The sequence below is a fragment of the Xiphophorus maculatus genome, chromosome 16 (genome assembly GCF_002775205.1).
Source record: "Xiphophorus maculatus strain JP 163 A chromosome 16, X_maculatus-5.0-male, whole genome shotgun sequence".
Classification (NCBI taxonomy): Eukaryota; Metazoa; Chordata; class Actinopteri; order Cyprinodontiformes; family Poeciliidae; genus Xiphophorus; species Xiphophorus maculatus.
The window spans coordinates 14,426,829-14,448,779 of record NC_036458.1 but is presented as its reverse complement, the minus strand read 5'-3'; the positions used below and the strand labels follow the sequence as shown (position 1 = coordinate 14,448,779).

The 21,951-nt window shown below is 38.1% G+C and overlaps 1 protein-coding gene across 1 annotated transcript; it reads right to left on the bottom strand.

The window, feature by feature from the left end:
• Positions 1-963: 963 nt before the first annotated feature.
• On the bottom strand, positions 964-20,947 carry LOC102231524 (voltage-dependent calcium channel gamma-4 subunit). Its single transcript, XM_005808726.2, has 5 exons — positions 20,823-20,947; positions 20,368-20,668; positions 6,871-6,954; positions 3,730-3,870; positions 964-3,424 (listed from the first exon to the last, which is right to left on the bottom strand). The coding sequence occupies exons 2-5, from the start codon at positions 20,576-20,578 to the stop codon at positions 2,898-2,900; spliced, it is 963 nt and encodes a 320-aa protein (XP_005808783.1). The 5' UTR covers positions 20,579-20,668; positions 20,823-20,947; the 3' UTR covers positions 964-2,897.
• Positions 20,948-21,951: the final 1,004 nt, after the last annotated feature.

The window sequence follows — 21,951 nt, the reverse complement described above, 5'->3', positions numbered from 1 at the left end:
TTCAAACATTGAAAGTGGCAGCTTTTCTGTTCAAAGAGGTCTGCGCCACTAATGTAGCACAAACAATGCAAAGACTCCAGCTAGGGGGTTGTAGCTTGTTTGGAAACAGCAGCGATTTAATCTTGAGCAGGAGAGAAGGCATTCAGGAGAGAGGGAAAGGTCAGCCACCAACATCTGAACACAGCACAGCAATCAGAGGTGCTCAGTGACAAGACAAGCAACCCTGAGATGATTAGTAACAGCTGCAACCGAAAGAACAGAAAAATGTTCATCAAGAGGTTGTTGTGCTCTGTTGGGTGAGTTCATTCATACATTTTTAATACCTTGAGTGTTTGATCGGGTGGTGAGTAGGTTTTCAGTCTATTCAAGCAGTCATGTAAAACTCAACTCTTCCCACCTAAATTCCTGTAATCCTACCTCCCAGTGTTACTAATATCCCCATGCCTATTAAATGTCTCTACTTATTGATGTCTTGATTTGAAGAGTTAACAGCTGATTTTTTATTTATTTACTTTTTTTTTTCTTCCAGAAAGACACTTTCTACCAGCCAGTGAATTATCAGTTGTGGGTAATTTCTTTCATGTAAGAAATAACAAAATGTTAGAATGCCAGTTTACACACCAGCTGTAACATGATTCAAACGGTCACTTTATCCTTATATGTTTGTTGGCAAATAACAATTTTGATGGTGAAAAAGAAAATTGTAATTTGAAGCAGGAGGCAGTCATGTTTCCACTGGTCAGCAGCTGAGGAAGCAGCCAGTTGAGCAAAGTTTATGTAGGAAACCAAATCTGTGTCTTCTCCCTAGCTGCAAAATTAAAAGGAAACTCCCTGCCATAAACTCAGTAAATGTATGGTGAATGGTAGAATCTTTTTTTGCTTTTAGGAAACTGTGGATTCCTAAAACAGCTCCATTTTTTGTTATGAAGAAATCACCACCACAAAGTACAACAACAATGACCCTGATTTTGTTTGTTTATTCAGGTACAGTATGCCGGGGGAAATACACAAGTTAAAAATATTTTTTTCTTCTTTTTGTAAGAACATTGAAAGTGGGAAATACAGCAGATCATAAAAAGGCACTGAATTACCTTTACATAAGAAATTAGTTTGGTACTGAACATAGTGTATAACAGAACTCCTCAGTAAAAAGATGGGAGCCTCAGATTCTTCACTTTTTTATATCTGTGCAGCTTAACCAGTTCTTTACCTTCCCTCCTAATGATCCAAATTTTGAATGCTTAATAATGACAATAGAGAAGGTGCTTTATTATATAGTCAGTCATAAATTAGTGTAAGCACATACAGTAAAATACAGCTGCCGCTCATACATGGAATAGAAATATAGTTTCTTTTCCTAAACATACTCACTGTACTTCACCTTACAAAACGAAATACTTAATAGAATCACCGACTCATAACAGAAATATTAGTCTTAGCTGAATATAAAAAGGTAAGTTGAATCACATGATCATTGCCCGACTGGTCAAATTTTGATTACTGAGATGATCTTTCATTAAATAATGCTTTGAATTCTCTTTTCACATTGGCATGTTTTTTTATTACACTTTTATTTACAGCTTTACATTACAAACATTTACTTTTTCAGACTGATATATAAAAGTGAAAGACCTACACTGATGGCTTTTTTTTACATGTGCTCTTCATAGTATGAAGTATTGTCTCCTCTAACACTTTTCTCTGGTCAACTGAGCCCAGCAGGCTCAGACAACACTCACAGTATTTACTAAAGAATTTCATGGCATTTTTATTTTTCTTCACTTATTTTTCTCAAGGTTTGTCTTCGTCACTGGTCCGACTTCTTGCAGACCTCAAAGGATTCAACCTGCCACAACTTTGCTGTATTTCCTGAGAGAACTAACACACAGAGCAGTCAGGAACTTGCAGCACAGCACAGCTCATGTAGATGGGGATAAATCCTTGGGAGATACAGTTCCACACGGCTCCCTTGGCTTCTGTGCAGGATCGGTGTTTGGCAGTAGAGTGGCAAGCCTGTCAGACGTTCAAGCTTTGACAGACAGACAAGAAATCTCTGCTTGGTTCTAATTATTATCTCTTAAAAACTTGATGCCAAGACTCTGTTTGGAGCCAAAAGTAGTCCTGACTTTTGTTGTGTGTGTGTGTGTGTGTGTGTGTGTGTGTTAAGCTCAGGCTTCTCTAGAGCTTTTTTGTCTTTTGTTTTAAGACAGATGCCTCCATTTGAGAAGGTAGGCTCTTATGCAAGTGCAACCACTTGCATAAGCGTAAAATCTTTACTCCGCTTTGTGTCCACCTTTAGAGGGTTCAGGGATTAAAGAACAAACAATACAGAGATAAAATTAGCCTAAATACTAAACATTCAGTACATCACAGTTTAGTAAGGATATAATTTTGTAAAGACACTGACTCTCTTTCAAGGTTGTATTTAGAGCCTAACATGGAATACAACGAGAAACTAGAGCTAACGCCACATACAAATGGAACACTGAAGAATATGTTTCATTTAGCACCATGTTGTTTGAATAATATGTAGAATACATCTGAATTACAAGCCTCAAGGTTCCATTCTCAAGTTTAGCTAAAAAGTGTGGGAATTATTTTGTAAACATTGAATGTGTTAGCAGACTGCTCACATTTGAACAGTTCAAAAATAAAAACTGAATTGGTTAAAGCACAGACCTTGGTAACTCTGTACTACTTCAGTGAACTCTAAAAGCAAGTGATTTTCTCCCCGTTTTGTTAATTGGCTCATCTGCTCTCCTTCTCACTGTCCTGTCTACTTTTGGTCCTTTCAGAAAATTGAGAGGCTCTTTTTCACAGGGTGAGCTGATCCGGTACATCAGACTGCTGATTTTACACCATCACTCAGGTCAACCTTGACCTTACAATCCTCGCACTCACACAGGCGTGGTTCTGCGATTTACTCCATCCTTTAAATCATTTGGGAAACAGTTATGAACCTGCAAGAATTCGGCACTTCCCTCATGCTCAGGGCTGTATGTGTTCTCAGTTACACTGTCCCTTGCGAGGGCATACATGGACAGCTCATCCAAGGGCCCGCTGGAAGACGTTGCCCCCTTCATGCCACCTGCAGGCGAGTTCTCCCTAGAGGCCTCCGTAGAGTGCGAACTGGCGCGAGAATTCCTCCGACGGTAGCGGAAGCTGGGTATTCTAGAGTATGGCGAAGAGGAGGACAGCGAGCGGATAAATTCGCGCCGCGCCTTCCAGCGGATCTCCTTGTTCTTCTCGATGTAGATGTTGATGACAAGGACGGCGACAGTTTCAGCCACAATAAAGGAGAGGGCGTCGAAGTAGAAGGACCAGCCATAGGAGTAGGTGTACTTCTTGTCATCGTCTCGCTTGTCACCTGGATCCCCAGTGTTGCTTGAGATGTAGACAATGATGCCGATGATATTGCTTAGGCCTGGTAAAAGGAAAGAAGAATAACTACTTCTTGCCATGAAAAAAATCATAACTTTTCTACCGGCAAAGACAAAACTCATTATTTATCAACCAGTAAACGCAGGATTTTCATCACTTCTGGTACTCTAAATGATATTTATGATCATTGCCCATGACTGAGATGTGCGGCCATCTTTGAGTACCGCATGAGTCTGTAAGTGCCACATCACTATTAATGGAAGAAACTTTAATATTCCAGCCCACAGCCCTCATGATTGAAGCTCTTTGAGAGTGAGGCTGGCAGTGTGCGTGTGTCATTCAGCTTACCTGCGGCTACAAAAAGAATGCCTGCACTGAGGAGTACATTATTTGTCTTGTTGTACGCTCGCCCTACACCGACACACAACCCGCCAAGCATCAACAGGGTGGTGCTGAGGATGGGGAACACACTGAAGGCCCGAACAACACCTGCAGAGAGGCAGAAGAGGTGGAAATCGCTCCAGAATAAATTAGAATTCAATTAAATCGATAGGTAGCATTTTGGTTTATAACTACATTAGAATGTCTTACAATATATTAGCATCAGAAATCCAGTCCGTACAGTTCATGTGTGTCTGATTTAATCAAAAATTGAAAGAGTATAGCACAACCGCAAATCTACCAAGACAAAGCCCCTTGCATATACCAGAAGGTCAGGAAAAGACAGTATTAATCAGAAAAGCAGCCAAGACACCAATGGTTGCTGTGGGGGAGCTGCAGAGATCCACAACACAGGTGGGACAATCTGCCAGCACAAATGTTTGCTGCAGTGTCCATAGATGAGGCCTTTAAGCACGAGAGGCAAGAAGAAAGCCATTTGTGACAAGACTCTAAACTAACAGTTCACAAGCTCTTTCTATCCAGTCTGAAAGATCTCAAGCAGTTTTGCAAAGTAGAAAAGGCAAAATCTCTGTGTGTATAAATCTGGTGAAGACTTATACACCAGAAAAAGACCTACAGACATTTTTGTTCATATAAAATACAGAAAGATAATTTTCCTTGGGATGAAATGTGAAAAGTTTAAATGACTATGAATTCTTGAGTATTTCCTTTTTTGCTAAATACAGTGTTATATACAGCAGAACAGTTTTGGAAGGTAAAGAAAAAGAAAAATCTTTCTGTAACTTTAAAAATCTCATCAATGCAATCCTACACTGTCTCACTCCCACTTCCAGTGAACTCCCATTATCATTTATTCTCTGAATCCTTGTTGTGACACAGCTTGGCTAATCAGTTGTGGGTTGCAATAAGAGTACTCAATGACAATTACCACCAACAGAAAATGAATCACCATTTTTCACATACAAAGTTGGATGGGCTTTATTCAGCTGTGTAGCCTTTTTATTGAGCCCTTCTTTCATTTAGTTTGACTAATGGACAAACATCTTAACACAATATTCAAACCTAAATGTTCCTGACAAAACACTGTGACATCAATGTGAAATTTCGCTTAAATAACAAATTTATTTTGTTTGTCTTTTTGCAAAAAAAATCGATTTTGAAAGTGATGAGATTTAACACTTTTCCCCACTCTGAACCCACTTTTTATTTAAAGGATTTGTTTGGTGTGATTTGTTTTAAAGTATAACTAATTCAGTTACTAAATAAGTTGCACAAAGAAGGCTGTTTTTGAGCTTTGACAAAGAACTAGATGAAAAGAGATCTTGATGTTAGACTTAACGGTTGAATGTAAATTGTATTATAGAGTGTAAGCAAGACTTGCTGGTGCTGACTGAAACACAACCAAAAACAGAGCCTGTTTAATGTTTCCTTCTAAAGATTTACCTATTATTTTACTTCTTAGGAACAAAAAGGTGAAATAATTGAATAATATTTCAGCAGCCTGTCTTGCCACAGAAAATGTACTCTTATTTTTGGTTCCATGTCCTGCACTGGAGGGTGTTTTCTTGGAGGGGATTTTACTGGAGATAATGATAACCACTAATTATATGTAAAAGACAACATGTTATTTTGGAGGACTTGTTTTCACAGCTGCTGATTAGGCAGCCAGCTGAAAGACGTGACCAAGTGAGGATGCCTGGCCTCCGAGTCCGAGGCTGGGCAGCAGACCTCTCAATGGCTTACAGCTGACCTGCAGGTAACAGCCAGAGCACTGCAGTCTTTTCTCTGCCAACATTCTTCCCATGGATTAGAGAACGGATTATGTAACGCTGCTTTGTTTTCCACAGCAAGAGTTCATCTGGACGTAAATTTTGCTGGATCGTCACTGCTACGTTTAGGACTTATAGGGTTGAAACCAGAGCTAAATCTCCAAGTAACAACAGGAGCAATAGGAAATGCCACCCATCTATTAGCAAGTACATGAAGTGGCTACCACAATTGCATGCTACTGTGGGGTAATGTAAAGGAACCATGATGTCTCTTGAAATTAATCATGATGATAGATACTAAAAATATTCTGTTATTATTTTCATTGTTTCTTTTTTTCAGATGACCTCTGTGGAAGGCTTAGTCTCCTCTACTAAACATGCCCACAGTTTTATCACAGGAGCATTGCCTCATTACATCCACCTTAGGAGTTCTGTCATCTCCCCACCTCATCGCCTCCAACCTACAGGGAGGTGGTGTGGGATGACTCCTGTGGATGGATGGCTGCCATTCAGGTGTAGAAATAAAGGTTGCTGTTGTCAACATCTGAAGTTAAGGGGATTTTTTTAATGCTTGTTTCATTTTATAGTCTCCTGCTCTGTAGAGGGTTGAAGACGCCTGAACTTTAAATTGGATTTATAGGCCAGTGCGCTGTTATTGTTCGAACCAAAGGAACAGCTTTCAAATAGCCACCACCAGTTTCAGTGTTGATGGCCAGTGGCTTCAAGGGTTTGTGTGTGAAAACTGTGGTAAGCAATGGAAGAAAGTAAACACAAAAATGCATATTATCTGCAACCTTTAGGTAATTCCTAAATATTATAATCTAATCACCTGTTGACAGAATCTCTATAGAAACATTCAAATTTTAATGTAAAATTTGAATGCTTAATCTTCTATATACACATCACAGGTGTTTTTCAGAGGTAAAATGGCGACAGATGATTCACTGTGGCTACACCTCAAAGGAAAAGTTGTTTTTTTTCTTTTTCAGAGGTAACAATTGTAGGATAAGGATAATTGTTGCAGTTCATTTTAATTTAAGTATTATTTTAGGGACAATTTTACCATTGTTACTACCTTACATGGTTTAATATTTCCAAGCTGTCTTTAATTTTCTTTAGCTTAGTTTCATTAAGATCAGAATGCCTCTTAATAAACATGCCAAAAAACATGCCACATTATTCTATATGAATTATTATCCACTTGTGGTTCGTCTCTAAAATCAAATACTAAACTAATGCAGATATGCGGGTATAATATTTGCCTTTAAAGGATGGACAGAGTCAATAATGCCTGATAGGCTGAGTGGGCAACACTTACGCAGCAGATATTCAGAGCGGTCCGTGTCATAGTCGTCGTCATCAGTAAGGTGGTTGATCCAGTAGCAGCTGCCTTGATTGATGCCTGCAGCACAAAAGAATCAGAATGAGCCCACATAAAACTGTTTGGGATATTCTGGTACTGCTGAAAAGGAAAATGTATTTAAATGCTTATTTTGCATCTTCAGAAGGGAAGCCAAAAAATGTGGTCACCACTGGATTCGGAATTCATTGTATGTGGGTATCAACTAGAATCTGGATAAAATGTGTCCACTAGAGTCAGAAGTTCCTTTACACAATCAATCAATCAATCAATCAATCAATCAATCAATCAATCAATCAATCAATCAATCAATCAATCAATCAATCAATCAATCAATCAATCAATCAATCACATTTTATTTGTAAAGCACATTTCAGCAGCAAGGCATTTCAAACTGCTTTACATCATATCAAACACAGAAACACAATGCAACATAGAATCAATAATCAAAACACGACATTAAGTCAAGTTCCATCAATAAATTTGTAATTGATTACGTTTCAAATACAATCCTAAACAGGTGGGTTTTTAGTCGAGTTTGCATCCATAAAAGGTTTACCTGTTACACTCCTACTGTGTAATATGGAACAAAATACCTATTGCTATTTTTATTCCCACTCAAGCTCACAATCACACAGTTTAAAACGATGTAGACAGCATTTTAATTTGCTTATGGCACCAGGCTCCGTACACCTCTTTCACGGAATTTCGAGCAGGGACTCCGCCGTCCCTCACGGATTTTTGTGCAATTCTATGGTACCTGTTAGTGTCTAGAATTTACAGGGTTTGTGTTACGCGCAGTGACCGTCAGTCACTCGCCGTTTTTCTTCCGGCACTAGGCTCCGTACACCTGTTTCACGGAATTTCGCTCTGGGACTCCATCATCCCTCACAGAATTTTGTGCAATTTCAACATAGAATCAGCAATCAAACCATGACATTAAGTCAAGTTCCATCATTAAATGTGTAATTGATTACGTTTCAAATGCAATCCTAAACAGGTGGGTTTTTAGTCTAGATTTAAAGGAAGTCAGTGTTTCAGCTGTTTTACCGTTTTCTGGAAGTTTGTTCCAAATTTGTGGTGCATAGATGCTGAATGCTGCTTCTCCTCGTTTGGTTCCACACAAGTATGGGAGCATTTGTAGCAGATACACATTGAAAATGGTCAACTATAAGTCTTTCTCTTGCACAAGGACACACACATACACACCCCAACAAAACAAGTTTGAGCTTTTAAAATTTAATATGATACACATTTTCTTGTGTATCTCTTTCTGCATTATATGTTGATACAGATGAAGCCCCTAAGTAGCAAGGCAGATAGAAATCTAAACTGGCATCTGTGAGGGTGTGTGTATGCATGTGTATGTGTGTGGAAAAACAAGCATGTATGCTGGAATGTGCTACTTTAACAAACAACACTAGTCACTCCGTTGATTCTTCTGTGCAAGCCTGGCAATTGAATGCGATCAGTGACCCTTTTACCGCGACACTTTGAAGCCACTCTGGATGTGCCTTTGTTGCACATCTGTGCTGTGTTTGTAAAACAAAGAGGAATTAAGGTTTGAAGATATGTGTGAAAAGGAGGGGTGTTACACGCTTAGTAATGCTAACATAGGATGCTCTTCCATATTTGCAAATCATCTACAGTATATACATACAGCTTTTTTATCAGATAAACCATAGAATCTCCTGTCTTCTTATCTTCTGTGTCTTATTTGTTTTGAAACCCTTTCTTGGATAGTTTATCATTGCACATGTGTTAGAGCTAGGGTTAAACTTTCAGTCACTGCACACATTTCAAGGTGTCACAAACATATGGACTGCACTTATTTTACCACAAGGTAACAAAGACTGATACATTTTAAATCGCACAGTTTAGAAATCAAAAACATTAAAACTATAAATTAGCTGATGTCATCAAACGGATTCTCAAGAACATGTCAGGCTAGTTCACACATTATGTATTAGTGCAAACGATTGTTGTTTTTCAACTCTGTGGTGTAATTAAAACCTATTAAATCTACCTGTATAAAAACCCTTTCTTTTACACTCCTGTTCCCCTGCACTTAAATATATAACAACACCGTTGCCATTCAGGATGAAGGTTTATTCAATAGTGAATCAGCTGAGCTTCCAGAAAGCTTTTCTTAGCTTAATCTTTGTATCTAACAAAGACTTTCCCAAATAAAAGAACAATCCCCTTTTCATCTTTTGTACTTTACCTGAGACAGCGGATGAAAGCTGTCCTACCACATAAATGCTAGCCTTCATTTACTGCAGTTTCAAAAGATATCTGTCAACTCAATTTTACAGGTGTCTAAAGGTAAGCTGCAGAACTGTGATTGTCTGTGGCACAGCTTTTAAGGGCAGAATGGCTTTCATTAACTAGGTCTGCTGCCTAATAAGAGACATCAAATTAATTAGTGTCAAATCAGTCGGCGAAAATGTAGCACAAGTTTCTGTCTCTAGTCACTGGTGGAAAAAAGGGCTCTGTACTAATTTTAAACCACAATGTGAGACTTTAGTAAAAAAAAAAACATCTTGCTCATACTAACAAAAACACAAACACCTCTCTTGTTCTGATAATTGCTGTGCAAACACCAAATCATGACACAGAGTGTGTAGCAGAAATAGTTCTTATGTATTGCTTTGTCCTTTCAGCAGAATAAAACTTAAAAGTGATTTTACAAGTTGTTAACAGCAGAGAAGACAAAATGTTACTATTAAGCCTGTTACAATGTTTACCACGCTTTTTTTCCTGACCAGCTCCAACAACTGACTCCACCCACTCTTATGGGTTCAGCCAATCAGCACAGAGGAATATGAACCAGAGGTAAATACAACATCCGAATCTATTTAAACTTCTCTTGGTATAGTATATGCTATATATATTATTCTTGATTATCTAACATTTATTTTAACATTTATTTTCTTATTGTTTTTCATACTTTAATTGTATTACTCTTAAAACTCAGAGGTCAGAAGGAGTTTACCAAAACAGAGTGTCACAAAGATGGGATTAACAGATGTCGAAGGAATGTTTATTTTAGGGGGGGCACATCCGGTCACCGGAAATTAAAAGCAATTAATGATTAAGGTCATAAATCACTCCACCGATTAAATTTTGTCATAAGAGTGCCTATATATCTCTCTAGCATTGCACCTGGCAGATTTTGATGTTTAATACCAATTTTATCTGAAATCTGAATTTCTTGTATGATCGTTCACATTCCTTTTAATGGTATTTTTTTTTACTGGTGGAACAGGGTTGTTGCAGAGACTGACTTCATTCAGAACTTGAGGATGTTGAGAGCAACTTTTAATATGTCAGCGTCAAGACCACATTCAAAAGTGTCTCAAATCTGACCCAAAGAAATCTGCTGTGGGCCAGATCTGACTTCTTCCGAAATTGTGACGACCTTCTTGAAAGCATATCATCATTTTATTCTTATACTAATAATATTACCCGGTCTGCATATTTTCATCTTCATAGCATTAATGTTGAAAGTCCCTCCCTCGACTCCTGTATAGCCTCTGTCATCGTCCGTGACCTCATCGCCTCTCCTACTAACTGTAGCAGTTCTTTCTTTTTTGGTCCCCCTCATAAATCCCTCCATAATCTTGTACATCATCTAGATTTTAGTCACATGCATCACCACTAATACCACTAGACTTTAACACATCACCCCAGTTCTACAGTCATTGCACTGGCTTCCAGATAAATTCATAGTGGAATTCAAAATCCTCCTGCAAACATATAAGGCCATCCACAGACTCACCCATCATTATTTTCTAGTTCTTCTGCACAATTTTACTTCCTCATGCTCCCTCGGGGCGTCATCCTTCATCCACCTCATTGTGCTCTCTGCCTGCCTTGACACCAGGGGGAGCAGAGCTTTCAGCCACTAAATTCCCTGACTTTGGATTTCACTCCCACTGGACATCTGAATCTCCTTCTCATCACATCTGCATTCAAAACTCACCTGTTCAAAAATAGTATGCTCTACAATGTTCCATTTTATTCTGTGTAAATTTTTAATTCAGTTGTTATTCAGTGTGTTCTATTAATATATTGTTGCTATTTATAGATTTAATTTTAAAAATCGCAATGCATTAATATTCATAATGGCATGTCAGAGACAATCTGTGCATCTTTGATACACATTATCTCTTCAAAGTGTAAGTTTATTTTCTCTCTATGTGCTTGTGTGATGTTAAGAGAAGAACACAGGGACTCTCAAAAGTGTAAACATCCATGATAAAATGTCAGGATTTTGTTAAGCAAAATAATAATAATAATAATAATAAATCAATACATCATTCCAAAGTTTTTCCACACATAATGTGGCATTCATCCTGTAGGGTCAAAACAAACAATTAATAAACAAAAAAATGTAAAAAAATAAATAAATAATAATAATAATAATAACCCCGTCGCAAAATTTTTAATATTTCTTTTAATACTTTGCACGATTTCAAACTTATTTGCATACACCTGCCATGAGTTATAGAGAAGCTAATTAAACTTAAATACATTTTGAACTGTTCTTGACTTTTCACCTTTGTATCATTCAGCTGAAGTCACGGTTTTCAAATATGTTACAAATGATTAAAATGATCTCATTGGTCAAAGGTGTCAGTCAAAAGAAGGGTTAAAGAAAGCAAAGCATTATGTGCTGTATTCACACCATGCCACTGTAAAGTTTCCTTTAGAAATATTTGGAATATAGCAATATTTGGAAAAAAATATGAGACAGCAGGGAGTGGACAATAAAAATGAGTTGAATTTATTGATGTAAGGATAAAGCTCAAACTGGACAGGTACTTCCTTCAGCAACAGTAAAGGATCTGCAGGGATTTCCAACAAGAACAGGTTTGCTTCTTGTTCTGATAACAATCGTCTTCCTGTGTCCTCCTGAGTAATGAGTGGGACTCAGAGACAGAATTATTTTCTTCCAAAGAAAATATCTAGGATCTCCCAAAATCTTGTAAGTTATATGTGGTCTGATAAAATCACAAGTTGTGTAACATAAAGTGAGCATATATTGTCAAGTCTACATGTGGAATGTCAACAAACTCCATGCAAAGAAGACTGGATACAAAAACTGAATCAAATGGTGCTTCTGACATTGTTTTGTGAACTGTGTATGATAAATCTCCAGAGATGGTATGTAGATGGGGGAACGTTTTTGAAATTATTCATCATGTTCATTATAAAAAGAGAATGGGAAGAAATGAAATAGCAAAAACACAGAAAACAAAACAATGAAAAATATGTATATGTATTGGAATCGACAGTAAATAGGGTTTCTGTGAGCATTCAAGTGAAGCAAATTAGCAAGAGAGAGTGAGAGTCAGGGAGAATGCAATCATAAAAAAAGCTATTGTGCAATCAGGGTCAGAGGGCGGCACAGGAAATATTTATAAGTTAAATAGCAAATAAAAAGTCTGCATTGGGAAGGGGAAAGTGCAAGAGTAACAAACTGGAAATTAATTATGCACGCTTAACGTATAAAAAGAAATAATGGATTCTCTGGCTCTGACTGGAGTTTAGGAGCCCCATACTGAGCATCTCCTTCTCTCCTCCATAGCAACCACTGTGAGTCTTTAATAAGCTCATTTACATAAATAGTCTCCAAGGATGCTTTTTGACATTTTCATTGTATTCTGATACCCATTAAATAAGAGATAGCATTTCCACGAACATCCCCTCTAAACAGAACTGTCAACACAAATATAGGAGACAACAAACAAGAATGTCCACTTGTAGGCACACGTGTGGATTTAAGTGTACAATTACTGTGGCAGTAATAGAGCAAAAGACAACAGGAGAAAAGCAAAGAGATATTATTTTGAAAAAAGAAAATTCAGCCATTTGCAAACACATGCTTAAGGAAAAATCGCTATAACCATATCGATAGATGAGAGTGCTCAAACCTACTTCTGTACATTTCTTTGTTTCTAATGACTTGCTTCAACATTTCTGGGATCATAACCAACAGTTTGGACCTGGGGTACATCTGTGCATCATGGTGTGAATACAGTGACACACTCTCACACACTTTAAATGCTTTGGTCCATTCAGTACTACCTGTTACTATAAAATAACCAGATGAGCAGCACTCCAAAATATTCAAAGGTCAGGGCAAAGTAAACTAAACACACAATCAGTCCCGAAAAAGAGACATCTGTGATAAACTAGCTTAATAATCGGTGACAAGCAGACAACAATAATACACAACATTCTATAAAATTTAAGCACATATTATTACATAAAATCACAAAAGTCAAAGAAAATGGTTCAACACAAATTCCTCATTATGTCCTTTAGAGTTTGTCAGAGAGCTGTAACAAGCTGATGACAGTATGTAGCTGAAACATCTCCTGTTTTTGCCCTTTGAATATTATTTGGGGTGCTGATCATTCATATTTTTTGTAGTTCTTAAGAACCAGGCACCCATTTGCTCTTTCCCTCTTTGTTACATTGGAGTTGTGCTCACTACCTTCCTCTTCTTAAAAAAAATGCATGTATTTGACAGATATCATCAGGATAGCAGTATGCTTTAAATGTTCCAGCCAACCTCTGCCTTCCAATAATACACTGCAAGTCTTCAAGAAATATTCACTAACTTATCTCTGTTTCAATTATGTTAGAGGGACAAATCTGAAAAACATTCCCTCAGTTTCCAGAACACGTCAGCTTTGAGTGGACTTGGAAAACAAAGAGTAATCAGACCAAATCCACCAAGAGGTTAACTCAGCAAGAAGTTACCAAACTTTTTATACACACAGGGAACCATATATGTACACACACAAGGACAAAGAAAATAAGTTTTTTCTCCATCGTATCTTCTATGTTCTGGCAGTGAAGACGCTAACTAGCATAGCATTAGCACACAGCTAAGTATCATCCTGAGACATTTCCTGAGCTCCAGTTTTATATGTTGCAACTGTGATTTATTTCAAGATTTAAGATCTTCATGACTATTTCATTAAGTGATGTTAGTTGCACTTAAGAAAAGTGTCTTGTATGTAAGAACATATGGATGTAAGACACACAGGACACAAGACACACAGGACAATGGATCTTGGGGAAAAGGACGACAACTGAATGTCTCTTGTGGTATTTTCTCTGTCTTTGAGGGAGAGGTTAACTTGATTGATGCATCAGGTTGAGGAATGATGGTTAGCGTGCAACACATGCAGGATAACATGGTTTGAGAATTTGTTTAGAAAATCTATTATTGTTTTATATCAAGGCGATCATTGCAACTTTAAATCTTGTATAAAGAATGTTACTTTGTAGACAACAGTGTACATTATATTTAGCATAACTGATGTTATCTTTGTTGCTTTACTGTCTTAACTCTAGTGAATATCCAAAAGCACATTAGACTATGTGAACTCTTAGCAGTAATGCTAAGAGGCATTACTGCATGGGTTGAATAGCTTTTGAAAGGTGATACTACAAAGACATTTTCTGGCTCTCTCTAATCAACCACCTGGATTAGAGTTTTAATCATTCTGTCATGATTTAAAGTTAGAAAAACAAAAGGAGAATTCAGATTGTACTCACTTTAGGTTCTGCTTTAAAAACAGCCTGTTTTATATAAGTGCACTGCAAAAGAATTCACACCCTTTCAATATTTTCACATTTTGTGACATGCAACCACCTCCGTTTTGCATCAGTAATTAGACTCTCAGGTTGGAAGACACGTAAATTAACCATGCACTTATTTAATTATATTTAATTGCAGAGAACTTATCGACAGTATTTGATCCAAGAATGAATGAAAGATGGTAAAAACTAAATGTCTTGACCTGATTTTATTTCATTTAATTAAATTTTCTTTTACGTTTTAAGTTGACAGCTCCACAACATAGAAATGGTGACTTGCTAGACACAAACAAAATTCAAAATATAGTTTCTCCTACAAATAAAGTATCTTGTTAATAACAAGAGATCCACAGGGTAGATATCTTCACAAATAATTGCAGTGGGCCTAATAGAAGTTTTGAGCAAATAGTTTGTAATTAATCCCACACACAGTCCAGAAGGACAGCTCTGCTCCTGTGAAAATCTGAACTCTGTCATAGCTTTCTAAAAAACTTTCCCACCTAAGAAGGCAAATGTTTGTTTTTTTATATGACATTTTCTTTGTCAATCACTCTAATTTTCAAGTAAAACGATAAAGAAAAATAGTTTATCAAATATAGCTTGCAGTAAACATATTGCCTCAAATCGTTTTCAGCGAGATACCATTGTTACAGAAATAATCGATTATATTGAAGCATTGCAAAACCTGATATAATACTTGTACACTTTATGTGAGTCCTGGTATGGGATTTTCGCATATCCTTTAGGCTTATTGTAGATTGTATATAGGACTCCTCTCCTCATTGCTTTCTTTCAACAGTAGCTGATAAATAGATGTCCTGTCTTGACCTGCTGTGGATCTGTGCAGTTCCTTCTATAAATTTGCCAAGAATAAATTGACTCCTCTAAATAATGCTCAAGGTAGATGGCTGGTTCACTTTAGGGTTTCTTGGAGTCCTGTAATGGCATTTAGCTCCATGCTTTGATTTCCTCATTTCAACAGTTCAGTGGCTTTGCAGATAGATTAATGACCAACCCAATCAAAATTGACATTTATATTGCATATTACTACTAGTCAGTATTAGTCGGTGATGAACATTAAGCTGTGTATTACTTCTACACAGCTTAATAACAAACACAAGCAGAGTTTCAGATGTGGTTCTACTTTAATTCCTATTGCCCTTGTACCTCCAACAGAGATGAGAGCACTCAAAGCTTTACAATAAGTTAAATGATTAAGTCTTTGCAAAACTAAAGGGCTTAATGTCCAAAGCAGGCATGTTCCCACAACTTTCAATGATTCACCAACACATGAATTAATGGTTGTGGAAGCGGGGAAAACCGGGGCAGCAAACAAACTGCTCCAATAGTTTTTTTTCTCTCTCTCTCTGTCATTCAGTCCAAGTGAGGATGAGAGAAAAGCAATTTTGGCAAAGACATCAGTGATTCAGTGTTGATATGACTGACAGTTGGTTAATTAAATTGTCACCAGGCTGCAATTTCTTCAAACACAGCTTGAGTTTGACTGTGCATGTGTATCCAAGTTGTTGGGAGAAAACTGAGATTTTCCGCCACATGTAAGCTGTTGTGAGTCCTATTATGCACAGTCAGTTAAAAATGCACACAAGCAATTGATTCTCAATGTTATCTATATTTATGAGAAAATTACTTGGAACTGTGTAAATAATTGTACGTATGTCAGGATTTTCCTACTTAATTGTATGCTCTATGTTTTTGCAGGGATTTTGCACTCGTTTGAAATGTTTTATGGATAATCTACATTTATCCTGATTAAATATTTAGCAAAGATTGCCCTGGGTTTCAAATAATCTTAAAACTGAAAAATCTTAACTTTGCTGTGCTGATATTTGCATCTGTGTTATATATTTGCAATGGGTTTAAAGAAATAAAAACCTCAAATTTAATTTGGTTAGTGCATGGGAAAATAAATTGCACAGAAGAAAAATTGGCTGCTTTGACTCAGTATTTCCTCCTTCAAAACATAAAAAAACTAGTGAAACTATTCTGATTTAGGCAGACATAAGGTCATCCTCAGCTTTTTGTTTGTGTCTCACAAGGAGGAAAACAGGGTGAAAGATCTGCCCCAACTGTCTTAACAAGTAACAAAAGAAATGATCTAGTTTCTCTTGGGTTCACTAATTAACACTACATTTCCTAAGGTCAAAATGACAAAATCACAAGCAACTTTGCAACTTTAGTTAAACATTTATCTTACACATTCACAGCATAATTTCTGGAAAGACAGTTTTTTTTTGTTTCAAATAGAAAGCAATGTAGGGCTGGGTTATAGAAGTGTCAATTTGGTTTAAGGAAAAGATATACTAATCCAGCAACAGTTTAATAGCCCACCTAGTGACACCACAGCTTTGTACGATTCTCCTCAGTTAATTCACAGCAATTTTCACTTTAACATGATCACAGTATGTGGATGTAGTGTGGACTGAGCAACTGGCATTAAAAAAGCAGCTCTATGAAGGACAGAAAAAGAAAGAATTGTTATCTGAATAAATAAATAACTGAAACTTAGAAAATCTAGGCATTTCCTCTCTTAAAGCGTTGATTGTGGTATATATTTTAAAATATTTACCCTCGTCACAGTGACAACATTTTAACTCAGTCTCTAAGGCAGAAAACAATAAGCTGTATTTACTTAACTTTGGTTTTGATGTTAAATATTGACGCAAACTACCAAAGTCTCAAGTTGCACTGTGTAACACCCAATCAAACTTTGGCATTACTTTGCATGTTGGAAGGCCTAATAATTAAAAGTTTGCCTAACCTTTATTTGAAAGACAAATTTTGAAAAGCATTTTCAGTTTCTCTTCTAGCTCCGGGTGCTTCAGACACTCGCATTAAAAAAGCAGGTTCAGAAAACTGGAAACACAAAAGAAAGTGGTGAAGCAGGAAATGATTATTAAAATGGAGAACTTGAACCTTTGTGGAGATGAAGAAAGAACAAGCACATCAGAGGACGTGAGGACAAAGAGACCAAGGTGGAAGTTAACGCCTGCTGCCTAATTAGACACTCCTTGCCCCACATTGCTTTTTGATAGCTACACTTTAATTACAGATACGTGGAACATGGTGAAACAGCAAAGTGACCTTCAACCTCCACCTGCCCCCAAAACAATCGAATATAATCAAGTGCCTTCTCTCAAAGATGCACATATCAACCAAAAGCCCCACGAGAGAAACAGCTGCTTCATGGCTCACAGCAATCCACCGCCAGCTGAGGCGTTTGCTTTAAATATGATGCAGCTAATTAGATAGTCAAATTGTTTCATTCATATTTTTACACTGGGTGAAGTTTCCGGGTGCTAACCTCACAGTATTAAATCTGTGAACTGCATATGAATGGAGTGATGGCCTCATACTGAAGAGACCCTGTTTTTCTGATGTCATTTGAAAAAGAGGCGATGTATGTGAGTATGGTGCCCTGTAAGCGCAGCTATTTGTTTATTGGAAAGGAATAAAGGCTGAGTGGTGCTGAACAGCTGCTGCGTGTCTTCTAACAATGCGTTGTCACCGAGAGACGTGTTGATGTCCCTCAATAACCTCAATAACTGTGTTTGTCATTATGACTGCAGGGTTGTATGTGGTGGTGGTGGTCGTAGCGGTGGTGGGGGAGTCTTCATCGCTTGTCTTTTCCTCTACACTTATGAGTCTCCATGACAACTGAGCCACTTTGCAGCAGCTCGTAGTTTTTGGCAAAAGACAGAAGCAAAACTATCTTATCACGTCACACCAGGATGTTTGTTGCATCCGTTCACCTTCACCACAGGACAAATCCGGTAGAGTTTCACTGCTTGACAATGACTCTGTGTCTCTCTCTTTGTGTGTGGGCTGGGATGAAACAGGGAAAAGTGAAATTTGGAAAAAAACGAAGGGAAAAAAGCCACTGTTCCAACACTAAGAGACTTTCCATTGGCAGCACAAAAGTATTCAGTGCAAAATAAAAATACACTGCTTGGAGCAAACACAAAACATATCAGATTACTTTGACTGATCGCATATTCCATATTCTATGGCCCTGCCCTGCTCCTCTGGTCGTTCATTTGATGATGTCTCTGTGTTGTTGGGGAATCCCTTTAACTCTCTTGGACTGGAGCGGCAGAGAGATTGCTCCAGGTGTCACTTAACTTGATTCTGTCAAGCTAAGTTTTTTGAGACCACCTAGGTCTTGTTCACTGATGGTGAGTGAATTTCATATAATACTCTGTGGAAATCTAGGGGCTACATATGGGTGTCACCAGGTGGTTACCCTGGTTGTGATGCTATGGCCTTATTAGAAACAAAGATCTGTATTTGGTTAGGTGATTTCATTGTGTGGAAGTTCTAGGTGGGTAGGGAGGGTAACATTAACCTTTGGGGATCTGATTAGTCTTGACCCATTTCTGTGCTGCCTATTGGGTCAGGACCTGCCCCTCATTGTCATGAATGTTGTTTGCATCCATGACCATGTTCCTTGGTTTTACATGGTGCTTCCATTCCCAACACCAATTGACCCTATCCACAATTTAATTACAGACAACTTCTTCCCACATTCATATGCAAGCTTACATGCAAACACATACAGACACATAATTTCTACTTGTGGGGCTGTCTGTACAGTAAATGCATTTAGTTATTTCAATCTTGTTTGTTATAACGTATATATCATATCATTATCATCATTATCATCATCATCATTATTATTATTATTATTAGATTATGAAATGTAAGTATTGTTGCTTTGTCTAAATGTTTCGCCTTTGCCTGGAGCATATGGTGTGTTTAGGACTGACTCCACCTCCTGTGTTTCACTGATCTAACCTGCGTTTATGAGCAAGCAGTATTTTGTACTGAAATTTAGCTGCCTTGAAAAAGCTATATTTAAACTAACAACGTCCTTCAAAAAGTAACATTTAGAACAAATTATATGGCGTTTATATATCTTCATTTTAAGGGAATAGTCATAAGAATCGAAAACCGAGTAAAAGAAAATCACACTTTTTTCCTGCCTTTAATACAATTTCTATAAATTTCTGCCTCATGACAGACATCCATGTCGTGAACAAATCCATCCAGTCACAGCGATTCTCTCATTGATAGCTGAGGCAAGAAGTCAAGGGGTGGTCGGAAGGAAGATTGGTCAATGAGCGTCTGTCTGCCTCTGGAGAAAGACGTCACTGCCAGCGCACCTCCGGAACACCAATCCGTTATATTTTACCCAGTAAAGGGAAGCGAAAACCTAAGATAATTAAGTGTTTATCGGATGTTCCATCTCAATTTTGTTTTCTATAAATCTATTAGTTTTTGCCCCGTTTACTCGGACATGACGTGAACTCAGAGTCGTCTATTTTTAAGTCACCGGGCATGTTTCCATAGCGATTTCATAGATGTTGCCAAGCAACGCAGTATTGAATACAATAAAGACATGAATGAAAGTAGACTAATAGCGCGTACATTTCCTGGCAGCGAGAGTGAATGGGCTCAGACGCGCCGGCTTGGCATGGCATTCTTTCGCAAGGATTTATGTGTGAGATTTATGCGGTGTAACAGTTGGCGCACAGGTTTACTCCGTCTTGTTCAGCTTAAAACACCCATTCTTCCCCCTGTGCATATCTCTGACATATTGTATAAATCCCTTAAAAGTTTTTTTCACAGTAATAAGGTTGTTCACCTGTGGAGTTACCCCTCTTAAGAGGCATTTGACGTGCGTAAAAGGAGCGAGTCCTTTGTGCGCGCCGAGGAAAAAAAGCAACCCTAAAACGAAAACTATTTCATATATGACAGAAAAAAATCCTGTTCACTGGAGAAAAGGTGGAGACATATTAAAGTTTGAGGGGAGCTTACCTTCAATACAACAGATTCTCCACAGTCCTGAGTGGGTGAGATCGCCTTTCTTAGTTTTGATCTCGTCTGTGGTGACGTTGGTGCCATTACAGATGTATGCCCGCGAATAGAGCCAGTAGTCCGTGCCAATAGCGATGGTCATCAGGCTGAAGGCGGCGAAAGCTCCTGCCGTGGCCAGGAGCGTTTGAACCCCGCGGTCGCACCAACCCATGGCGCTTCATGCTAGTCCTCACACACTCTGGTCCAGCAGCATGCACGCACCAGCGCGCGTCAGGGCGAGGGTCTTCTGGTCATACTTGTGCTGAAAAGTGAAAGAGACCACAGACTGATGAAGCCGCTGTTCGTAATGCCCAGCTGACGTTCAGCTTGCAGAAATGACACTGGTGGTGTCCACTAGTGAAGCCCCACTTGAAGCAAAGAGGAGAGATTGACAGCAACATCAAAACACTTCCAACCTCATGAGCACTTGATTAGACTGTTTTCTTCTCCTCAATCATGGTTTTGGAGCACTTTTTTTCTGCTCCAACACAGATTGCGTCTCTGTTAAAACCCATCTGAACGAGCGCGACGTCAAAAGACTCTCTAGTGAGACCCCACCCTCATCAAATCTAACCAATGAGGGAGACGTGCGTTTAAATTAGTAAAATGGGAACTCGGATCTGCATTTAAATTTGCTGTCACAGCCTGTGCCCAATTAAAAATATTGGAGATTCTATGAGGAAATGTAAATATCCAAACAAAGCCAATGGCATGTGAGACGTCTCCACGCTCCACAATGAATTCACATGTCATGAATATTACCAAACTCGGAGTTACCGCTGTCACAGGGGAGGAGAGAATGGCATCCTGTGACACAACGATCCCTTTGGTGCGCAACAGCCCAACAACCGAACAGTCTGTTCAAACCAATTAGATGTTCAGCATGTGTTCCTGTACTGAACAGGAATCATCAGGGTTCACCGGGTTCATTCGGAAAGCAAAAGTTGAAAGGTAGAGAGAGGCAACAAATATTCCATAAGTATCCATACACATTCAACCTCTCGACATTTCGCCAAATTAGAATCAGAAACCTCCAATCTATTGTATAGTGGGAGGGAAATCATCACAGACGGCTATCTTTTTTTTTTAATCTAGAGAAAATGCACATCTAGAAACTGATATTGTTTCCCATTCTTCTCTTCCTATTACCTCTACCTGAGTCAGATTGGATGGATAATTTCTTTAAATGTTTATTTTCCGGTCTTGACATTGTGATTTGGTTGATTTACATCTGTACTTGAACTGGACCATTCACAAATACTTTAATCTGAATCACTCAGTTATTGGTCTAACAGGGTGTTTTGCAGCGTCTAACAGATTATCTACAGAGTTTCCTTGTTGCTCCACAACACTATCAATGCTGATTGGTTACCTGTCCATGTTGAAAAAATTATCCACAGCATGATGCTGTCTCCACCATGTTTCACAATGTTGTGGGTTCAGACTGGTCGGTAGGATTGACAATATTTTGTGTATTGACTGGATGCAGATTTTGTTTTCATAGCTTTACTGTATCCACATGGTTTGTGGCACACGTCATAAATA